This window comes from Ranitomeya variabilis, chromosome 3 (genome assembly GCF_051348905.1).
Source record: "Ranitomeya variabilis isolate aRanVar5 chromosome 3, aRanVar5.hap1, whole genome shotgun sequence".
Classification (NCBI taxonomy): Eukaryota; Metazoa; Chordata; class Amphibia; order Anura; family Dendrobatidae; genus Ranitomeya; species Ranitomeya variabilis.
This window is the reverse complement of record NC_135234.1, coordinates 76264071-76284897: the sequence shown is the minus strand read 5'-3', so window position 1 is coordinate 76284897 and position 20827 is coordinate 76264071. Positions and strand designations below refer to the sequence as shown.

Below are 20827 nucleotides of genomic sequence, written 5' to 3'. Positions count from 1 at the left end.
TATAGCAAGCTGCTGAGAAAATGACACATCCCTGTAATCAGGCTCTCTGCCCCTACATTATGCTGCTCACAGATTAGCCAAAAAAACTGCTGACAGATTCCCTTTAAGCTGGGTTTACACACACAAGTGTCTGTCCAATCAATCCAATCTTACAGATGATAAAACTGGTCTGAGTTTGCCATTTACTCTACTGTAACAGATGTTCTCTTCTTCCCCTTCTGTTGTAATCGTCCTGAAAATGAAATCTTCCTATTCCTTGTAACGGCGTTGTCTTCCTGGCCCCAATTCTAAATTTGCGTTTTTATAAGCTACATTTTATAAGCCACTTTTCTTTTTTTCTTGTGTTATTCGATGCAGTTTTTGCTCCAATTTTTTTTTAAAGCGACACAAGTGGTTGACGAATGACGAATTTTGCTCAAAGTAAAAAAAGTCACCTTTATTCTTGTCTTTAATCTTTTTTTTTTTTAGACTTTTTACATTAAAAAGTCTCATGTTTTGCAAAATGTCACAAAAAATGGGCAAAAAAAATGTTATGGTGCGCATAAAGTTACTCCAGAGTGGGACTGGAGGACATTTGAGATAAATTTTGTGACATTTCCAGATGTTGCAAATGATGAACCAGCTAAAACATCTGTAAATCCTAAATCCTGCCCATAAAGGTGACCATAAAAAAAGACAAAAGGCACAAATTAAGAGTCTTATAGTCAAAAGAAAACTGGGCAAAAAACACAGAAAACTAGACAAAAAAACCCCGTAAATTCAATAATAATTTGGGCCCCTGGTCGTTACATGATTGTGTTTAGCAGACAGATTTTTAAGCACATGAGACAGATTTCGATCAGATCAAAATGTCCATCTACATGCACCGATTTTGATTTCATATAAATGCATTCTTATATACTTGTAGTAGTATTTTAGAGGGGCTCGGTGAAGTTGGTCTTCTGGAACAAATGAGAAACACAAAAGAATAATGTGATTCTCCATTATCTGATAAAGTTAAAATCAGCACAATGGACTCGATTGATCAAGACCGGCATTGTTCTGGAGGGGTCGTTCTGGAGTCAGATGCTCTGGATTCATGAAGAGGTGCACGCCTTTTGATGACACTGAAACGACTGAATTTTTCAACTTTTCAAAGCTTTTCTGGTGAGAAATTTTTGATGAATCGGGCACAATGTGTTGGAATTCACCTGAAAAAGATGCACATAACCCAAAGGAGGCGCTTCTCATGGGAGCAGCAGCCTCTGCTTCCTAGACATGCATATGTGCTACATCCAGGTGTTCATAGCTCTGCTGAGCTGTGCTTTGCTGTTTTTGTAACTCTCATATAAGTGAATGGGAGTTAAGAAAACAGCATAGCTCGCTGTACTCTTAACAACAATTCCTTCTGTGGGACTTAAAACAATATTTCACATCTCTCTCGGCTGTTTTGAGAGTCCCACCCTACTGTACTTGGACATTGAGACAAGTACCACCATCAATGCCGTTAAGGGGGTTGTCCAGGTTTTTAAAATGAATGGCCTCCCACCCCCACTCTTCACGTGGAGGATCAGGGTGGCCGAAAATGATACTAAGTTGAGAAGTACTAACGATGATGACAGATTATTCAGAAACTATCTCATACTATTATTCCATTTCTTTTCATCTCAGTATATAGACTCCGCCGAGCTAGAACCTTCAACCAAAACAGAAGACCCTGTAAAATACCACAAGGCCTGGGAAAAGATGTGCAAAGCTCAGTAAGTCCCACGTGTACACTGATCGTATATGGTGCTGTAATAGGGATAATCATTTTACTTGTGATTTATCTATACGTCGGAGATGGGGCCAGGTTACATTGTGAATGGGATTTATTATTTTTTGTAATAATTTCAAGAACCTGCATTTACATTAAAGGTCTAAGTAATTGGGAGATTAAACACAAAAACAGTCTACAAATATATGAATACACAATGCTAATAGCTATCAACTTAGTAATGATGGATATGTATTTCTCAATATCTATGGCGCGTGTATGTACGTATATGTACTGGACTGAGGAGTGAACATGACCCTCGATAAAAATAACACTGCAAACAAAAAAAAAGAGATTTCAGTCATAACATGCAATAAAATGCGATTTTATAAAAGAACAAAATAGATCAAGATATTTGCAGTGAGTCTGCAACATAGCAGAAAAGGAGGCGCAAAACACATAAAAGCTAATAGAAACAAATGCAAAATGTAAAAAAGAAACTGCTGTATGAATGGCATACTTGTGTGCGTCATCTATTGTAGTATATCGTGGAGTCCTACTGCCTAGTTGTTGATATGTAATACAATTATACAATGCAAACAAGTTCATCAGTTTAAAGTGTGCATGATCACAAACATTGTCCTAGGTTAAAAATTTAAGTATTTGTAAAAATCGGATCCAACACTCTTGATCTAAATAGGATCCGATTTTTTTGATCACCCATAGACTTGAATAGGCAAGTGTGGTCTAATATATATACGGAAAATAATAGTGCATGCTGAGATTTTTTTTTCACTAGAACACTCAGTCCGTGTGAACAACTTGTCATCTGAACAGCCCCATTGAATATTAGTGGTCAGTGTGCTGCCTGATTTTTGATTGGCCACAATATGTTCTTATTAATGAGTGGATTGATTGAACTTTGAGTTTGCCAGTTCGCACGGATTTTCCTGGTAAATTCACTTTGCAGGGAAGTTATTCACCGTAAATCGAATGTTCCTTATTCTGAGAAAACCCAATGCATAATAAATGAGGGATAGAAGAAAACAAGCAAAAAAATTCAAATACTTCCTTCACTGCTCACCCCCTCAGTCACTGCCCGGTCCTCAGGGCTTCTTTCTTTCAACCATTGGACGCCTAATCTGCCTTTTCTTCATTACAGATTGTAAACATCTGGAGGCGACCAGATATTTGCATTGTAAGGTTGCCCCGAATATAATGCCATCACAATGTTATAATCTTTCGACACACAGTGACCCCCGAGGCTTAGTTGTGGTTAGAAGTCCTAGCCTATAGTGAAGAACAGGCAGATGAGATGAGCGATGGCTGAAAGAAGAGGCCCTGTGATCCGGATAGTATGCAGCGGGGGTTTTTTTAACCTTTTTCCAGCCCTTTGCAGTTCATTTTAGTAATAGCGACTGGGACTGTGAACTCGAACTTTATCCTCCATGAATTATTCATACGAAATTGTTGTGCCATACTCCTTCCATTTTTGGATAATGGATTGGACAGTTCTCCGTGGGATGTTCAGATCTTTAGCATTTTTTTTTTTATAACCTAACCCTGCTTTGCTCTTCTCCACAACTTTATCCCTGACCCGTCTGGTGTGTTCCTTGGTTTTCATGATGCTGTTGGAGCCTTAATGTTCTCAAACAAACCTCTGAGGCCTTCACAGAACAGCGGTGTTGTTATGAGAATACATTACACACAGGTGGACTCCTTTTACAACTCAGGTCCCTCAAAAAACAAGCACTCACACAGCTATGTTGATGCAAAAATAGAAAAGTTATCGCTCTTGAAAGAACGGGAGGTAAAAAAAAAACAAACTGAAAATCACCGGGGGGGTGAAGATGAAGAGGTTAATTAATTAAGTGCATCTTACTCCAGTGGTCCTGTTAAATAAGAATGTTGTGCAAAATGCCAGTATTGATGAATTGGGCCCATCAAATCTCACCAGATCATGATAAAAAAGTTGTTTCTGACTTTTTCTGTTGGAGTCTTTTTTTCTATGTACTGCTTCTTATGGGCGGGCCACGTCATACAGGAAAAAAAGTAAACACCCCAGACAATAATTTCTTTAACCTCCCTTGATTGAAAGGGAAATTTGCCCATATCAAAAGCACATATCTCCACAATACTGTGGAGAAATGTTTTTTAAAAAATGCTATAATCAGCCCCTCTACCTCTTTTTACTGATACACTGTATGCACTATAATATAAAAAAATATAGTGAACGTTCGTCCTTAAATGTAGAAAACATTAGACGTAGCAACAGTTAATAAATACTTTAGTTGAAATTGCAAATATACTGTTCCTCCTGGTCATTGCTTTTATAATACACATAACTATGCAGGGAATAAAATGTTGTTGTTTTTTTCCTTTCTGGAGGACATAATTCCTTGTGTTGTAAAGCTTTACCTGCTGCTCTTGAACACTTTTCTTTTCACTGATACATTTCCACTAGAATGTGATGTGAGAAACACGACCAATTATCATAAATAGATGATTTCTCTGAAAATATTTCCTTGTCCTTGACTGAAGGCTGAGATGACAAAACACAACTTATAGTGGAATGATGAAGATGTTGCATAACTGTCCTACATAATAATATAAGAAAAAGTCTCAAGTGTTTTGAGCGGTTCGTTAAGACTGATTCTTCTACAACAATGCCATATATTAAGTAATGTAAATTTAAGTCTTTTTTTTCTGATAATAGACTTTTATTAGACGTCAGTTCAAATTATTATGAGTCTCACTGATGGCTCTTCTATATTGACTGAATGTGCGTAGAGGTCCTGGAAGTCAGCGACAGAGTTTTCTGCCAGAGACAAGGAGTTTTAACCCTTTAACGACCACAGATACGCCTTTTAACGGCGGCAGTTAAGGGTGCGCCTTTTAACGGCGCTGTGGAAAAAGTGAATAGCGCCCCCCAGAGTCGGATTTTCTCTGGTGTCTCGGTTGCCGAGGGTAGCCGAGACCCCAGAGAACATGATTCGGGGGGTTTTTACCGACCCCCTGGTTGCGATCGCCGGTAATTAACCGTTTACCGGCGGTCGCAAAACCCCCCCCCAAAAAAACACGATTTGTCATTTAATTTCTCTGTCCTCCGATGTGATCGCACATCAGAGGACAGAGAAATGGGGTCCCCGATCGCCCCCCGATACTCACCCGTCTCCCCCGGTGCTCCTTGTCACTCCCCATGGGCGCCGCCATCTTGTTCCGGCAAAAAAATGGCGGGCGCAGTGCGCCCGCCAGCCGACACCCGGAAGATCTTTGGGGTCTCGGCTGCCGGCCCCTGTTTTGCGATCGCCAGTAATTAACTGTTTACCGGCGGCCCCCCCAAAAAAAGCGATGTGTCATTCTCTGTCCTGTGATGTGATCGCACATCAGAGGGCAGAGAAATAGGGGGATCGGGGACCCTGTTATACTTTCTGGTGTCCCTGGGTCCTCCTGCGTCCCCTCCTGGCCGCCGGCTTCTTCCGGTAAGAAAATGGCGGGCGCATGCGCAGTGCACCCGCCAGGATCTGCCGGCCGGCAACTAGAGGAGTTGGGCTAAAGTTAGGGTTAGGGTTGGGGCTAAGGTTAGGGCTAGGGTTAGGGTTGGGGTTAGGGCTAGGTTTGGGGCTAAAGTTAGGGTTAGGGCTCAAGTTAGGGTTAGGGTTGGGGCTAAAGTTAGGGTTAGGGTTGGGGCTAAAGTTAGTGTTGAGGCTAAAGTTTGGGCTAGGGTTGGGGCTAAAGTTAGGGTTGAGGCTAAAGTTAGGGCTAGGGTTGGGGCCAAAGTTAGGATTAGAGTTGGGATTAGGGTTAGGGTTGGGATTATGGTTTGGATTAGGGTTGGTATTAGGGTTAGGGCTGGCATTAGGGTTACGTTTGGGATTAGGGTTAAGGTTAGGGTTGGGGTTAGGGGTGTATTGGGATTAGGGTTAGGTTTGAGGTTAGGGTTGAGATTAGGATTAGGGGTGTGTTGGGCTTAGGGTTTTGATTAGAGTTATGGTTAGGGTTGGGATTAGGGTTAGGGTTGTGATTAGGGTTATGGTTAGGGTTGTGATTAGGATTATGGATCGGGTTGGGATTAGGGTTAGGGGTGTGTTGGGATTAGGGTTAGGGGTGTGTTGGCGTTAGGGTTGGAGTTAGAATTGGGGGGTTTCCACTGTTTAGGTACATCAGGGGGTCTCCAAACGCGACAGCCAATTTTGTGCTCAAAAAGTCAAATGGTGCTCCCTCCTTTCTGAGCTCTGCCGTGCGCCCAAACAGTGGTTTACCCCCACATATGGGGCATCTGCGTACTCAGGACAAATTGGACAACAACTTTTGGGGTCCAATTTCTCCTGTTACCCTTGCGAAAATAAAAACTTGGGGGCTAAAAAATCTTTTTTGTGGAAAAAAAAAAAAAAGTTTTTTATTTTCACGACTCTATATTATAAACTTCTGTGAAGCACTTGGGCATTCAAAGTTCTCACCACACATCTAGATAAGTTCCTATGGGGGTCTAGTTTCCAAAATGGGGTCACTTGTGGGAGGTTTCAACTGTTTAGGTACATCAGGAGCTCTGCAAACGCAACATAATGCCCGCAGCCCATTCTATCAAAGTCTGCATTCCAAAACTGCGCTCCTTCCCTTCCGAGCTCTGCCGAGCGCCCAAACAGTGGTCCCCCCCCACACATGTATACGCAGGACAAATTGGACAACAACTTTTGGGGTGCAATTTCTCCTGTTACCCTTGTGAAAATAAAAACTTGGGGGCTAAAAAATCCTTTTTGTGGAAAAAAAAATATATTTTTCATTTTCCCGACTCTGCATTATAAACTTCTGTGAAGCACTTGGGCATTCAAAGTTCTCACCACACATCTAGATAAGTTCCATAGTGGGTCTAGTTTCCAAAATGTTGTCACTTGTGGGGGTTTCCACTGTTTAGGCACATCAGGGGCTCTCCAAACGCGACATGGCGTCCGATCTCAATTCCATCCAATTCTGCATTGAAAAAGTAAAATGGAACTCCTTCTCTTCCAAGCTCTGCCATGCGCCCAAACTGTGGTTTACCCCCACATATGGGGTATCGGCGTACTCAGGACAAATTTCACAACATCTTTCGTGGTCTAATTTCTCCTGTTACCCTTGTGAAATTAAAAATTGGGGGGCAAAAAGATCATTTTTGTAGAAAAAATGCAATTTTTTTATTTTCACGGCTCTACGTTATAAACTTCTGTGAAGCACCTGGGGATTTAAAGTGCTCACCACACATCTAGATAAGTTCCTTAAGGGGTATAGTTTCCAAAATGATGTCACTTGTGGGGGTTTCTACTGTTTAGGCACATCAGGGGCTCTCCAAACGCGACATGGCGTCCTATCTCAATTCCAGCCAATTCTGCATTGAAAAAGTAAAATGGAACTCCTTCTCTTCCAAGCTCTGCTGTGCGCCTAAACAGTGGTTTACCCCCACATATGGGGTATCGACGTACTCAGGAGAAATTGCACAACAAAATTTGTGGTTCATTTTCTCTTTTTCCACTTGTGAAAATAAAATTGGTTCTGAAGTAAAATGTTTGCACAAAATAGTTAAATGTTCATTTTTTCCTTCCACATTGTTTCAGTTCCTGTGAAGCACGTAAAGGGTTAATAAACTTCTTGAATGTGGTTTTGAGCACCTTGAGGGGTGTAGTTTTTAGAATGGTGTCAAGTTTGGGTGTATTCTGTCATGTACACCCCTCAAAGTGACATCAAATGTGAGATGGTCCCTAAAAAAAAAAATGGTTTTGTAAATTTTGTTTGAAAAATGAGAAATCGTGGTCAACTTTTAACCCTTATAACTTCCTAAAAAAAAATAAAAATTTTGGTTCCAAAATTGTGCTGATGTAAAGTAGACATGTGGGAAATGTTATTTATTAACTATTTTGTGTGACATATCTCTCTGATTTAAGGGCATAATATATGTCACGAAAAAACAATCTCAGAATCAGCGGGATCCATTAAAGCGTTCCAGAGTTATAACCTCATAAAGTGACAGTGGTCAGAATTGTAAAAATTGGCTCGGTCATTAAGTACCAAATTGGCTCTGTCACTAAGGGGTTAAAGAGAACAAACGATTCATCCCCCTTTTATAAATGGTACACCCTTAATGGGGTTGTTCACTACTCAGACAACCCCTCTGATTCCCTTTGTTTCCACCCAGTAAAATAATAACACTTAGGCTGGAGTCACACGAGTGTATAGCATCCGACGCGAGAGCATCAGATGTAATATGCTAATGATACTCGGCTCTAGCTCTGTTGCAAGTGTGAGACGAGTGTCAGTGCCAGGGCTGGCACCAGGAATTTCAATGCCCCATAGTGGCAAAATTTTCGGGCCACATTGAGACTCTGCCCAGGCTCCACCCCAGCTCCACCTACACCCCTCAATCTTTCCACAGTCCCACCACCCACTCTTGGAAAAACTGCACTTCTGCACCTCGTTCTCACCAATCACACATTAACAGTTCCCATCGAACATTATATCATATACATAGTCAGCAACTAGGTAGACTCTTCTGGCAGGGCCCTACTCTACTCTAACCTATTCAACATTTCTTAAAATATCCAATACTCTTTTCAAGTATTTTTTTATTTATTTATTTTTTTAGGTGAATGTGTCTCATACATTTAAAAAATAATCAATAATACCACATACAAGTGACAAATACCGTAACACCATGGCCAGACCTCATATTACCAACACATAGTGACCAAATAATACCATGTACAAGGGAGAAGTACGGTCACACCATGACCAGACCACATATTACCACCAAAGAGTAGTAGCCAAATAATATCGCATACAAGGAACAAATACCACCACATCATGACCAGATCACATATTACCACCACATAGTGACCGAATACTACAATACTGATCATTAATAAAAAAAAAACCCACAATACTAATAGTACCATAATTGCCATTAAACACAGGAGCTCTATATATAGTGTATTACTGTACAGGTAATAATACAGTGATCACCAGTGCCACTATACACAGGAGCTCTGTATATAGTGTCAGTGTACAGGTAATAAAGTGATCATCAGTGACATTATACACAAGAGCTCTGTATATAGTGGAAGGGTACAGATAATACAGTGATCACAGTTACATACACAGGAGCTCTGTATATGGCCGTCTTTCCTCATATGCAGCCCAGCTGACTGCGCCTACGCGGCCGCCCTGCCTGTGATTCCCCGCCCCGCAGTGACTTATGATTTATTCACATTGCGGGGCTGGGAATCACAGGCAGGGCAGGCGCAGTCAGCTGGGCTGCATATGAGGAAAGACGGGCAGCGCTCACTGCGCCTGCACCAGGCAGGGGAAAAGAGCGCAGGCGCCGGCTACTTTTGAAAACAGCGCGGAGGAGGAGGCGGTGCCCGGCGCCAAGAAGATGTGAGTGACAGCAGTGTGCTCTCTGAAGCAGGGGGAAACGCCGGACCACTTGACTGAGGACCAGGTACTTCAGACAAATTATAAAACTGATTATTTCTCAAGTTACAGCACCCAGAACTAAAAGAGCCACTTTGTCAGAATGCAGCATTACTGCTGCACAAGGTGGCTCTTTTAGTTTGAAACGACTGGGGGGGGTAGGGGGGTGACAGGTTCCCTTTAAGAAATGGCAGTTAACAGGAACAGTAGAGGTCAAGATAAGGTTTGGAAGACCAAGCAAAAGTTCAGTGAGATCTGTTAATGGGATTACTAGAAAGGAAAATCAGAACCCCCATTTGACTGCAAAAGACCTTCAGAGAGATTTTACAGACACTGGATTTGTGGTACATTGTTCTACTGTTAAGAAACACCTGCACAAATATGGCCTTCATGTAAGAGTCATAAAAAAAAAACCTCTCATGCGTCCTCACCATAAAATTCAGTGTCAGAATTATGGAAAATAACATCTAAACAAGCCTGATGCATTTTGGAAACAAGTCCTGTGGACCGATGATATTAAAATAGCACTCATTGGCCACAATGATCAAAGGTATGTATGGAGAAAAAAAGGCAGATAATTTCAGGAAAAGAACATCTCGCCAACTATTAAAGATGGGGGTGAATCAATGTTGCAGCCGGTGGCACGGGAAACTCTTATCTGACTACAAAAAGCTGTGACACTGTCTAAAGGGGGTACTACTAGGTGCTAACTATGCAGAATGCCCAAACTTTTGCATCATCCCATTTTCCTTTTTGTACCCTATATACTTGTGTATAAGCCGAATTTTTCAGCACACATTTGGTGCTGAAAACGACCCCCCCCCCCCTCAGCTTATACACAAGTCATTGTCCCGGAAGACTGCGGGGGGGGGGAGGGGGAGCGGCACAGCAGCGGGTCACAGGAAGCAGGAGCCGGTGACTGCGGCTAAAGCCTGTGCCCGCTGCTAAAGAACTGAATGGAGCATTATATGGGGCATATTTGTATATGGAGCATTATATGGGGCCCATCATGAACTGTATGGAGCATTATATGGGGCTCCTGATTCAATATGGATATTCAAAAACACTTAACCTACTGATGTCTCAATTAATTTTACTTTTATTGGTACCTATTTTTATTTTTGACATTTACCGGTAGCTGCTGCATTTTCCACCCTAGGCTTATACTCGAGTCATTAAGTTTTCCCAGTTTTTTGTTGCAAAATTAGGGGGGGGGGTCGGCTTATACTCGGGTCGGCTTATACTCGAGTATATACGGTAACCACATTCACTGCTGATTGGATTATTTTCCTTTATATACCAGCTTTCATTTCCCTTTTAACATTCTATGACTATGGGCCCTACTACTGTGCCACAAACGCGTCAGCCTAATTTTTAATTCTTTTAAACTGTTGCAAAATTTTATTAGAACAGTTTAAAAAAATAAAAAATGATTTGGAATTAAAAAAAAATCATTCAGGTAAAAATCACAAAATTTTGTTGTGATTTTACCTGGATGACTGTGTCGGACCCAATCCTTTTTCCTTCCCCAATGGGTCATAGTAGAGGGACCGTTTTCTCTCCTCTCGGAAGAGAACTATTTTGCATATTCAAATATAGGTCCTCACATTTTCCTTCATTCACCTCCCCCATGATATTAGATATTAAAAGTGGTTGCAAATAAGTATAAGATGATATGAATACTGATTAGAAGATGAATATATCAACATTAACGTCTTCCTGACCGGGCGGTAACGTGATGGTCGGGAGAAATAAATAAATACATGTAAAAATGTTATATACATGGATCTTTATATAGAGACAGTTCTCTCAATTTGTATTTTACATTTAATACATTTGTGATACAGACGGTCTGCAGACTTCTATCGGCACCATGCTGGCACGCTACCACCAAACAGTGAATGGTGACAACCTGCAGACTAATCTCTCCCACAGTGGGTGGCAGATCTTTCTTAATTATTGCATCCGATTTTCTTTGATGCTTGAGGACCTCCATTTATTATCACCTGTTCTCGGATGCAGTCACAGTGGTCGGTATATGTTTAATTCTCAGTACATGAAAGGTTCAGTAAGATCTGAAACTTTCTGCACAGCGTCGCATATTCTAAAGTGATCAAGCTAGGATGCACAAGTTTCATCAGACAGCTATTACAATTCATCAGAAGTACTCGGGTCAACATCGGATTCATCTGATTAATGAGGATTAAGGAACATTAATTATTCTTACAAAGTGCATCTTCCAAAGAGAAAAAGCCAGACAATAAAAGCTCTTTTTTTCTTCAAAAGTATTTTTAAAGCTTATCTTTTCTACTCTTACGTGGAATCCCGCTGAGAGCGCATTGTGCATTCACTATGTAAATGAGGATCTGATGCTTATCGTCTGATAAACTTCTCATGCTAGCTCTGGCCTAAGGTTGTCAACACCCTTTATAAAAGGTGTGCAGAATTGTTATACTACTATGGGGCTGCATTATACCATGGGGGTTTCTTATACTACTATAAGGGTGCATTATAGTACTATGGGGCTGTATTTTACTACTATAAGGGTGCATTATAGTATTATGGGGGTGCATTATACTACTATAAGGGTGCATTGTAGTACTATGGGGCTGCATTATACTCTGGGGGTGCATTATACTACTATGGAGGTGGGGAGGGAGGGAAAGGGCTGCATTATACTATGGGGCTGCATTATACTATGTGGTGCATTATACTACTAAAAGGGTGCATTATACTATGGAGTTGCATTATACTATAGGGCTGTATTATACTATGGGGCTGCATGATACTACTATGGGGGTGCATTATACTGTGTGGTGCATTATACTACTATGGGTGTGCATTATACTGCTATGGGGCTGCATTATATTATGGGGCGCATTATACTGCTATAAGGTGCATTATAGTACTATGGGGGTACTATGGGTGTGCATTATACTACTATAAGGGTGCATTGTAATACTATGAGGCTTCATTATACTATGAGGGTGCATTATACTATGGGGGTGCATTATACTGCAGTGGGGCAGCATTAGACTATGGGGGCAATATGGAGAGACATGAGGCAGAATGGGAGGACACGTGGGGTCCAGAATGTAGGATATTATTACTGTAAGGGGCTGCATTATACTGATTATACTGTGGGGGTGCATTATCCTACTATAAGTGTGCATTATAATGCTATGGGGCTGCATTATGCCATGGAGGTACATTATACTACTATAAGGGTGAATTATAGTACTATGGATTGAGGAAACAGTCAGATTTCAGTATTGGCAAACAATAGGTCCTCCTTTAAAGGGTGAAAAAATAGAATAAAGCAAAATATAAAATGCATTCTTCAAGTGGATTTCTGAAAAAAAAAAATTGTCCATATATAAAGAATCATAGAATGTTAGAGTTGGAAGGGACCTCCAGGGTCATCAGGTCCAACCACCTGCTCAATGCAGGATTCACTAAACCATCTCAGACAGATGTCTGTCCAGCCTAAGTAATAAAACAAAAACAAATTACTATTTTTTTTATTTTACCTATAGTGCTATTCCTTTTTTGTTTATGATGTGGCTGCCAGTTTTGCATAAGTGACAACAGGAAGTGCAGCCATACTGCTTGTAAAGTATCAAATGCCTAATAATACAGGAGATACCTTAGAAAGAAGACACAAGCAACCAGTATCCTTAGGGGAGATGTGCATTACATTTATTTAGTTTTCATTAGTTTATTATTGAAATAATAGAGAAAACACACTAACCTGCCGGACTCTCCGTACTTCTTCCAGTGTCCCCCTGCTTGTCTCCTGGTTTTCTCTTACTGTGAATGGTTGTCCGATTATTGTCTGCAGTTGTCATGTTCTGTCCGAGCCAGAAGAAAGAGCTAAAAAATTGATTCTTTCAGTTCAATTGGAACATCACCATTGTAGACAATCAATGGCTGCTCTTTGGTTGGAGTACTCACCTGGTGCCCCAACAGAGTCAACTGTACCAGGAGACCAACAGAGGAAACCGGCAGCAGTATGGGGGAGCAGTGGGGGTCCTGTACAAGAGTATGTTCATGAGCCTCCATATGAGGCAGATATTAATGACTGACAACTGGTGTACACTGTAGACGCGGCAGGATTCAGGTAGTCAGAGTGTGGTCATGTGGTACAAGTGAATGAATGGAGTGCAGCTGATTAATCGGAGATAAAGCGTTTGGTTTGATTTTTAACTGCACAACTCAGTCGATGTCCATTACAAATAAGCCGAAGATAAAAGTTTTTCTCGGAGATAATCTGTTTCAAGTGAGTTGCTATTTCTCCCTGAGGAAGCCGCTTAGTTTGCGGCGATACGCGTGGGATCCTATCCCGCACCTGTTCCTCTCTCCCTCTCCTATGCTGGCTCCGTCTCCAAATATCTGGACTCTTGGTATCTGGGTATATTTATCCTCAGATTTTGGCATGCTTTATTTTTTGCCGTCCCCATCTGCTTTCCTATCTTCATTCATTGTGCATTGCATTTTCTTTGCAAGGATGTTATCTTACATCTTTTTGAACCCATACGGTCCTGTGACATCGGTTTAGGCACATATACTTCTCATCTGCACATTGTGTCTGGATATATGCATATTGAGACCTGTATGGTTCACTACTTAGGAGCCAGTTTTTGTATTTTCCACATATTTTGTGTGCTTGCATTTTTTTGCACATTATTTACATATTGTTTTCTGTGTGAAAAAGAAAGGGGGAAGGGGACTCTAGGTGCTAGTCATCATTGCCCCTATACTAGGGCATGGTTTCTTGTATAGGTATCTGTTTGTATTTTAGTGTTTTTAACTGTTGTTTGTGCTGTGCATTCCTACCAATAAAGCTTTTTTGACTTTTATATAATCTGAGGTGTTCCCAATATATGGGCATGACCTTTTTTTTTCTATGTGTTCTCTTCTGTTTCAAGTGATTTGTAAAGCCTTGTAACAATCAGGGCTGTTGAGTCAGTAAGCCCAACCTCTGACTCCCACTCCTCAATGTTACTGACCCCGACCCCACAGCACTGGTCACTACTGAGCTTGTGCTTAAAGTGCAGCACAGATTTATCTCCTCTATGACCTCACAGCACTGGTCACTACTGAGCATGTGCATAAAGTGCAGCACAGATTCATCTCCTCTATAATAATAATAATAGTAATTTTTATTTATATAGCGCCAACATATTCTGCAGCGCTTTACAAATTATAGAGGGGACTTGTACAGACAATAGACATTACAGCATAACAGAAATCACAGTTCAAAACAGATACCAAGAGGAATGAGGGCCCTGCTCGCAAGCTTACAAACTATGAGGAAAAGGGGAGACACGAGAGGTGGATGGTAAGAATTGCTTTAGTTATTTTGACCAGCCATAGTGCAAGGCTCGGGTGTTCATGTAAAGCTGCATGAACCAGTTAACTGCCTAAGTATGTAGCAGTACAGATACAGAGGGCTATTAACTGCATAAAGTGTATGAGAACATGATGAGAGGAACCTGTTTTTTTTTTGTTTTTTTTTAATGGGCCACACAGGGATGGTTAGGTTAATGCATTGAGGCGGTAGGCCAGTCTGAACAAATGAGTTTTTAGGGCACGCTTAAAACTGTGGGGATTGGGGATTAATCGTATTAACCTAGGTAATGCATTCCAAAGAATCAGCGCAGCACGTGTAAAGTCTTGGAGACGGGAGTGGGAGGTTCTGATTATTGAGGATGCTAACCTGAGGTCATTAGCGGAGAGGAGGGCACGGGTAGGGTGGTAGACTGAGACCAGAGAGGAGATGTAGGGTGGTGCTGAGCCACGGAGTGCTTTGTGGATGAGGGTAGTAGTTTTGTACTGGATTCTGGAGTGGATTGGTAGCTAGTGTAATGACTGGCACAAGGTAGAGGCATCGGTGTAACGGTTGGTGAGGAATATGATCCTGGCTGCAGCATTCAGGACAGATTGGAGCGGGGAGAGTTTGGTAAGAGGGAGGCCGATTAGTAGAGAGTTACAATAGTCCAGACGAGAATGCATAAGTGAGACAGTAAGAGTTTTTGCAGAGTCGAAAGTAAGAAAAGGGCGAATTCTAGAAATGTTTTTGAGATGCAGATAAGAAGAGCGAGCCAGTGATTGGATGTGGGGGGTGAATGAAAGCTCGGAATCAAGGATGACCCCAAGGCAGCGGGCATGTTGCTTTGGAGTAATGATGGAACCGCACACGGAGATGGCAATGTCAGGCAAAGGTAGGTTAGTAGAGGGAGAAAACACGAGGAGTTCAGTTTTTGACAGGTTCAGTTTCAGATAGAGGGAGGATATGATGTTAGAGACAGCGGTAAGACAATCACTGGTGTTTTCTTAAAAGGTCGGCGTGATAACAGGAGAAGAGGTGTATAATTGGGTGTCGTCAGCATAGAGATGGTACTGGAAACCAAATCTACTGATTGTTTGTCCAATAGGGGCAGTATACAAAGAGAAGAGGAGGGGGCCTAGGACTGATCCTTGAGGAACCCCAACAGTAAGGGGAAGGTAAGAGGAGGAGGAACCAGCAAAACATACAGTGAAGGATTGGTCAGAGAGATAGGAGGAGAACCAAGAGAGAACGGTGTCCTTGAGGCCGATGGAGCGGAGCATAGTGAGGAGGAGCTGATGATCCACAGTGTCGAATGCTGCGGAGAGATCCAAGAGAATTAGCATGGAGTAGTGACCATTAGATTTAGCTGTTAGTAGGTCATTAGAGACTTTAGTGAGGGCAGTTTCAGTAGACTGTAAAGAGCGGAAGCCAGATGGAAGAGGGTCGAGAAGAGAGTTATCTGAGAGATAGCGGGTAAGACGGGAGTGGACCAGGAGTGACCTCACAGCACTGGTCACTACTGAGCATGTGCATAAAGCGCAGCACAGATTCATCTCCTCTATGACTCAACAGCACTGGTCACTACTGAGCATGTGCATAAAGTGCAGCACAGATTCATCTCCACTAAAAGCCCAGATCCTTAGATCAGGAACAGAACAGATTTAGAGGACATTTCATAAGTTTCCGAAATGTTTATGAAAACATTTCCAGCACACCCTGCATTGTACTACTGTACCCAATTTAATATATATTTTAGGAGTTGGTCCATTTTTATTCTGACTCTGACCCCACCAAAATGAACACCCAACTCCGACTCCATGACTCAGGTTCCACCAAAATGGACACTGACTCCATGACTCCGACTCCACTGCCCTGGTAACAATGGAATATTGATGAAAATTGATCTGACAAAACAATAACTGATGAGATTCCAGTATATTGCAAAATTTAATAGTTTTAGGGATGGAGCCGATCAGTGGATATTTAGCTAAGGAGAAATCATGCAGTTTCCGATAGGAAACAAGCAACTTGCAAGTCTCATATTTTCAAATGCTCTTTGGTAAAGGAAAGCAGTAACCTGATTATTAGCTGCAGGCAATTGCTCATCTTATCCTTTGGAGTGCATCTGTAATGTGCCAGGAACATAGACCAAATCTATATGCACCTCGTGTCATTCAAAAGAAAGTATGAAGTTGCCAGACTTGTAAGTCTAATGGTGCCTAAGGGATTATGGCCCCTACTAAATGATGGAGGCTGAATGCAGTCCTAGAACAATTGTGTGGGATCGTTTGTGTATTGGGCACTGAGCGGAGCTGCGGCATACTGAGCAGGACAGTAACTGCTGGATGGCTGCCTGGTATTTGACACAATCCTATTCTAAAAGGTGCGATTTCAGCAACTGTTCCTTGTGGCGTCTCTTAGGCCATATCCACAGCTCGTTTTTGCCTCATGATTAGCATGAATGCTGAGAAAGCTTCCAACATAAACACTAAAGGTGTCCATAGGGCTTTATTGCAAGAGGCCAAAAAGATGTCTACTTTGCTTCTGTCTGGCTCTTAACCATTAGTATACTGCAAAGAAAGCTACGTGTAGACTTTGCTTTTCCATCCCTCAGAATCCAGTAAAAAGTATTTGGTATAGGGAATTTGTCAGCAGGTTTTTGCTATGGAATTTGAGATCAAAATCAGAATCGGCATCCCCAGATCATCACCAATCCTCCACCAAATTTTACAGTGGGTGCAAGACACTGTGGCTTGTACACCTCTCCAGGTCTCCGTCTAACCATTAGACGACCAGGTGTTGATCTGGGGATGCTTCAGCAAGGCTGGAATTGGGCAGGGTAATCTTTGCGAAGGACGTATGATCAGGCCGCAAACAAGGTTATCCTGGAAAAACAGTTGATTCCTTCTGCTCAGGCAATGTTCGCCAACTCTGAGGACTGGTTTTTCCAGCAGGACAATGCGCCAGGCCACACATCTAGGTCAATCAAGGTGTGGATGAAGGACCACCACATCAAATCCCTGTCATGGCCAGCCCAATCTCCAGCCCTGAACCCCATTATAAACCTCTGGAATGTAATCAAGAGGAAGATGGATAGTCACAAGCCATCAAACAAAGAAGAACTGCTTACATTTTTGTACCAGGAGTGGCAGAAGGTCACCCAAAAGCAGTGTGAAAGACAGGTGGAAAGCATGCCAAGACGCATGAAAGCTGTGATTAAAAATCATGGTTATTCCACAAAATATTGATTTCTGAACTCTTCCTGAGTTAAAACATTAGTATTGTTGTTTCTAAATGATTATAAACTTGTTTTTTGTTTTTGTTTTTTGCATTATTTGAGGTCTGCAAGCAATGCATTTTTTTGTTATTTTGACCATTTCTCATTTTCAGAAAATAAATACAAGATTTATTGCTTGGAAATTCGGAGACATGTTGTCAGAAGTTTATAGAATAAAAGAACAATTTACATTTTACTCAAAAATATTCCTATAAAGAGAAAAATCAGACAAACTGAACATTTTGCAGTGGTCTCTTAATTTTTACCACAGCTGTATATATGACCTATTTTAGTCTCTGGGGAGGACGGTGCCTGGAAGATAACTCTGCCTCCAGAGCTTGTTTTACATGAAGGGGAGTTACCAGTGTGATGTGTAATGGCCGCTCTCTGCTCTCCTGATCTCCCTGCAGAGCTGTGTGTGATTATACCTGACACATCTGCAGGCTCCTCTCAGCTTCCAGCTCACAGGCAGGCAGGGCTATAATTGTGTTGCATTACAACAGAGCTGAGAGAGAAGCAGAAAATGTGTTTGCAAGAAGACAATTTTTATTTCTCCTTTTCTTTTAGTTACTTGTCTCCAATGTATGTAGGGTATCAAAAATATGGGGTTAAAAAAACAACCTATTTATTTTTCACCGTCCAATGGTATAAAATTCTGTGACACACCTGTTGTGTTACTATGCTCACTGCACCCCTAGATAAATTCATTGAGGGTGTAATTTTTAAAGTGGGTTCACTTGTGGGTGGTCTACTTTTCTGGCATGTCAGGGGCTCTGCCAATGTGACATGGCACCCTCAAAGTATTCCAGAAAAATCTGCACTCCAATATGGCGCTCTTGCGCTGTGCTTCTAAAGTAGTTTTCAACCACATTTGGGGTACTGCTGCACTCAGGAGAAATTGCATAAAACATTTTTACCATTCTGTTTTGCCTATTACTATTTTTTTAAAATAAAAACTTGGGGCCAAAATAACATTTTAGTGGAAAAAAATGGTCATTATTCATTTACTCAGCTCAATGCTATACAATTCTGTTGACTGACTGTGGGTTACAAAGGCTCACAAACCCCTTCATGAATTCTTCAAGAGGTGTAGTTTCCAAAATGGGGTCACTTGTGGGTGTTTCTGCTGATTTGGCGTGTCAGGGGCTCTTCAAATGTGACATGGCGTCGACAATCTATTACAGCTAAAAAATGATTCGCCAAAATTAAAATAGTGCTCCTTCCTTTCCAAACCCTGCTGCGTTCCTGAATAATAGTTTTCCATCACATATGGGGTATCGGTGTACTCAGGAAACATTGCACAACAAATTGTATGGTCCATTTTATCCTGTTACCCTTGTGAAAAGAAAAATTTTAGGCTAAAGCAACATATATTTGGGGAAAAAATGTATTTTTTTTTTTCCATTTTCATGGCTCACTGTGAAGCACCGGGGGGTTCAAGGTGCCCACTACACCTGTAGTTAAATTCCTTATGTGGTGTTGTTTCCAAAATGAGGTCACATTGGGGGCTCTGCAAAAAATGACATATCCAGACATATTCTAGCAAATTTTGTGCTCCAAGAGTAAAATGGTGCTCCTTCCCTTATGAGCCCTGCTGTGCTCCCAAACGGTAGTTTCCCACCACATATGAGGTATTGTCGTACTTAGGGGTAATTGCACAAAATAAATGTATGGTTCATTTTCTCCTTTTACCCTTGTGAAAATAAAAAATTTGGGGTTAAAGCAACATTTCTATGGGACAAAATAAAACGTTCATATTTTCCTTCCACGTTGCTTTAATTCCTGTGAAGCACCTGAAGTGTTAATAAACTTCTTGAATGTGGCTTTGAGCACCTTGAGGGGTGCAGTTTGTAAACCCCTTCCCGACCTTTGACGCATACGCTGCGTCATGAAAGTCAGTGCCAATCCGACCTGTGACGCAGCGTATGCGTCATGGAGGGATCGCGTCCCTGCAGATCGGGTGAAAGGGTTAACTCCAATTTCACCCGATCTGCAGGGACAGGGGGAGTGGTGCTTCAGCCCAGGGGGGGTGGCTTCACCCCCTCGTGGCTACGATTGCTCTGATTGGCTGTTGAAAGTGAAACTGCCAATCAGCGATTTGTAATATTTCACCCCAAAAAACGGTGAAATATTACAATCCAGCCATGGCCGATGCTGCAATATCATCGGCCATGGCTGGAAAACCTAATTTGTACCCCCCCACACCCACCATCTCCTCCCCAGTGCTCCGTTACGTGGTCCGCCCCCCTAAGTGGTCCTGTCCGCTCCCCCCGTCATCCTGTCCGCTCCCCCTGTGCTCCGGTCCTCCCCCCGTGATCGGATCACCCCCCCTCATACTTACCGGGCCTCCCGGTGTCTGTCCGTCTTCTCCATGGGCACCGCCATCTTCCAAAATGGCGGGCGCATGCGCAGTGCGCCCGCCGAATCTGCCGGCCGACAGATTCGTTTGAGATATATTTTGATCACTGCGATATAGCCTATCACAGTGATCAAAATTAAAAAAAAGTAAATGACCCCCCCTTTATCACCCCCATAGGTAGGGACAATAATAAAAATAAATAAAATATTTTTTTTTTCTTTTTCTACTAGGGTTAGGGTTAGAAGTAGGGTTAGAACTAGGGTTAGGGGTAGGGTTAGGGTTAGGGGAAGGGTTAGGGTTACGCATGTGCACACAGTGTGGATTTGGCTGTGAATCCGCAGCGGATTGGCCGCGGATTCGCAGCGGATTGGCCGCGGATCTGCAACGGATTGGCCGCTGCAAATTCGTAGCAGTTTTCCATCAGGTTTACAGTACCATGTACACCTATGGAAAACCAAATCCGCTGTGCCCATGGTGCGGAAAATACCGTGCGGAAACGCTGTGTTGTATTTTCCGCAGCATGTCAATTTTGTGCAGATTCCGCAGCATTTTACACCTGTTCCTCAATAGGAATCCGCAGGTGAAATCCGCACAAAAAAACACTGGAAATCCGCTGTAAATCCGCAGGTAAAACGCAGTGCCTTTTACCTGTGGATTTTTCAAAAATGGTGCGGAAAAATC

At 42.0% G+C, this 20827-nt stretch overlaps 1 protein-coding gene across 4 annotated transcripts in view; it reads left to right on the top strand.

Annotated features, from left to right (window-relative positions):
- Positions 1 to 20827, top strand: part of CTPS2 (CTP synthase 2) — a 187962-nt gene that overhangs the window by 53369 nt on the left and 113766 nt on the right. For all 4 annotated transcript variants that reach the window (XM_077294206.1, XM_077294205.1, XM_077294203.1 and 1 more), the window contains one exon: positions 1651 to 1739. In XM_077294206.1, coding sequence (XP_077150321.1) covers positions 1651 to 1739 — 89 coding nt within the window. The remainder of the gene's footprint in view (positions 1 to 1650; positions 1740 to 20827) is intronic.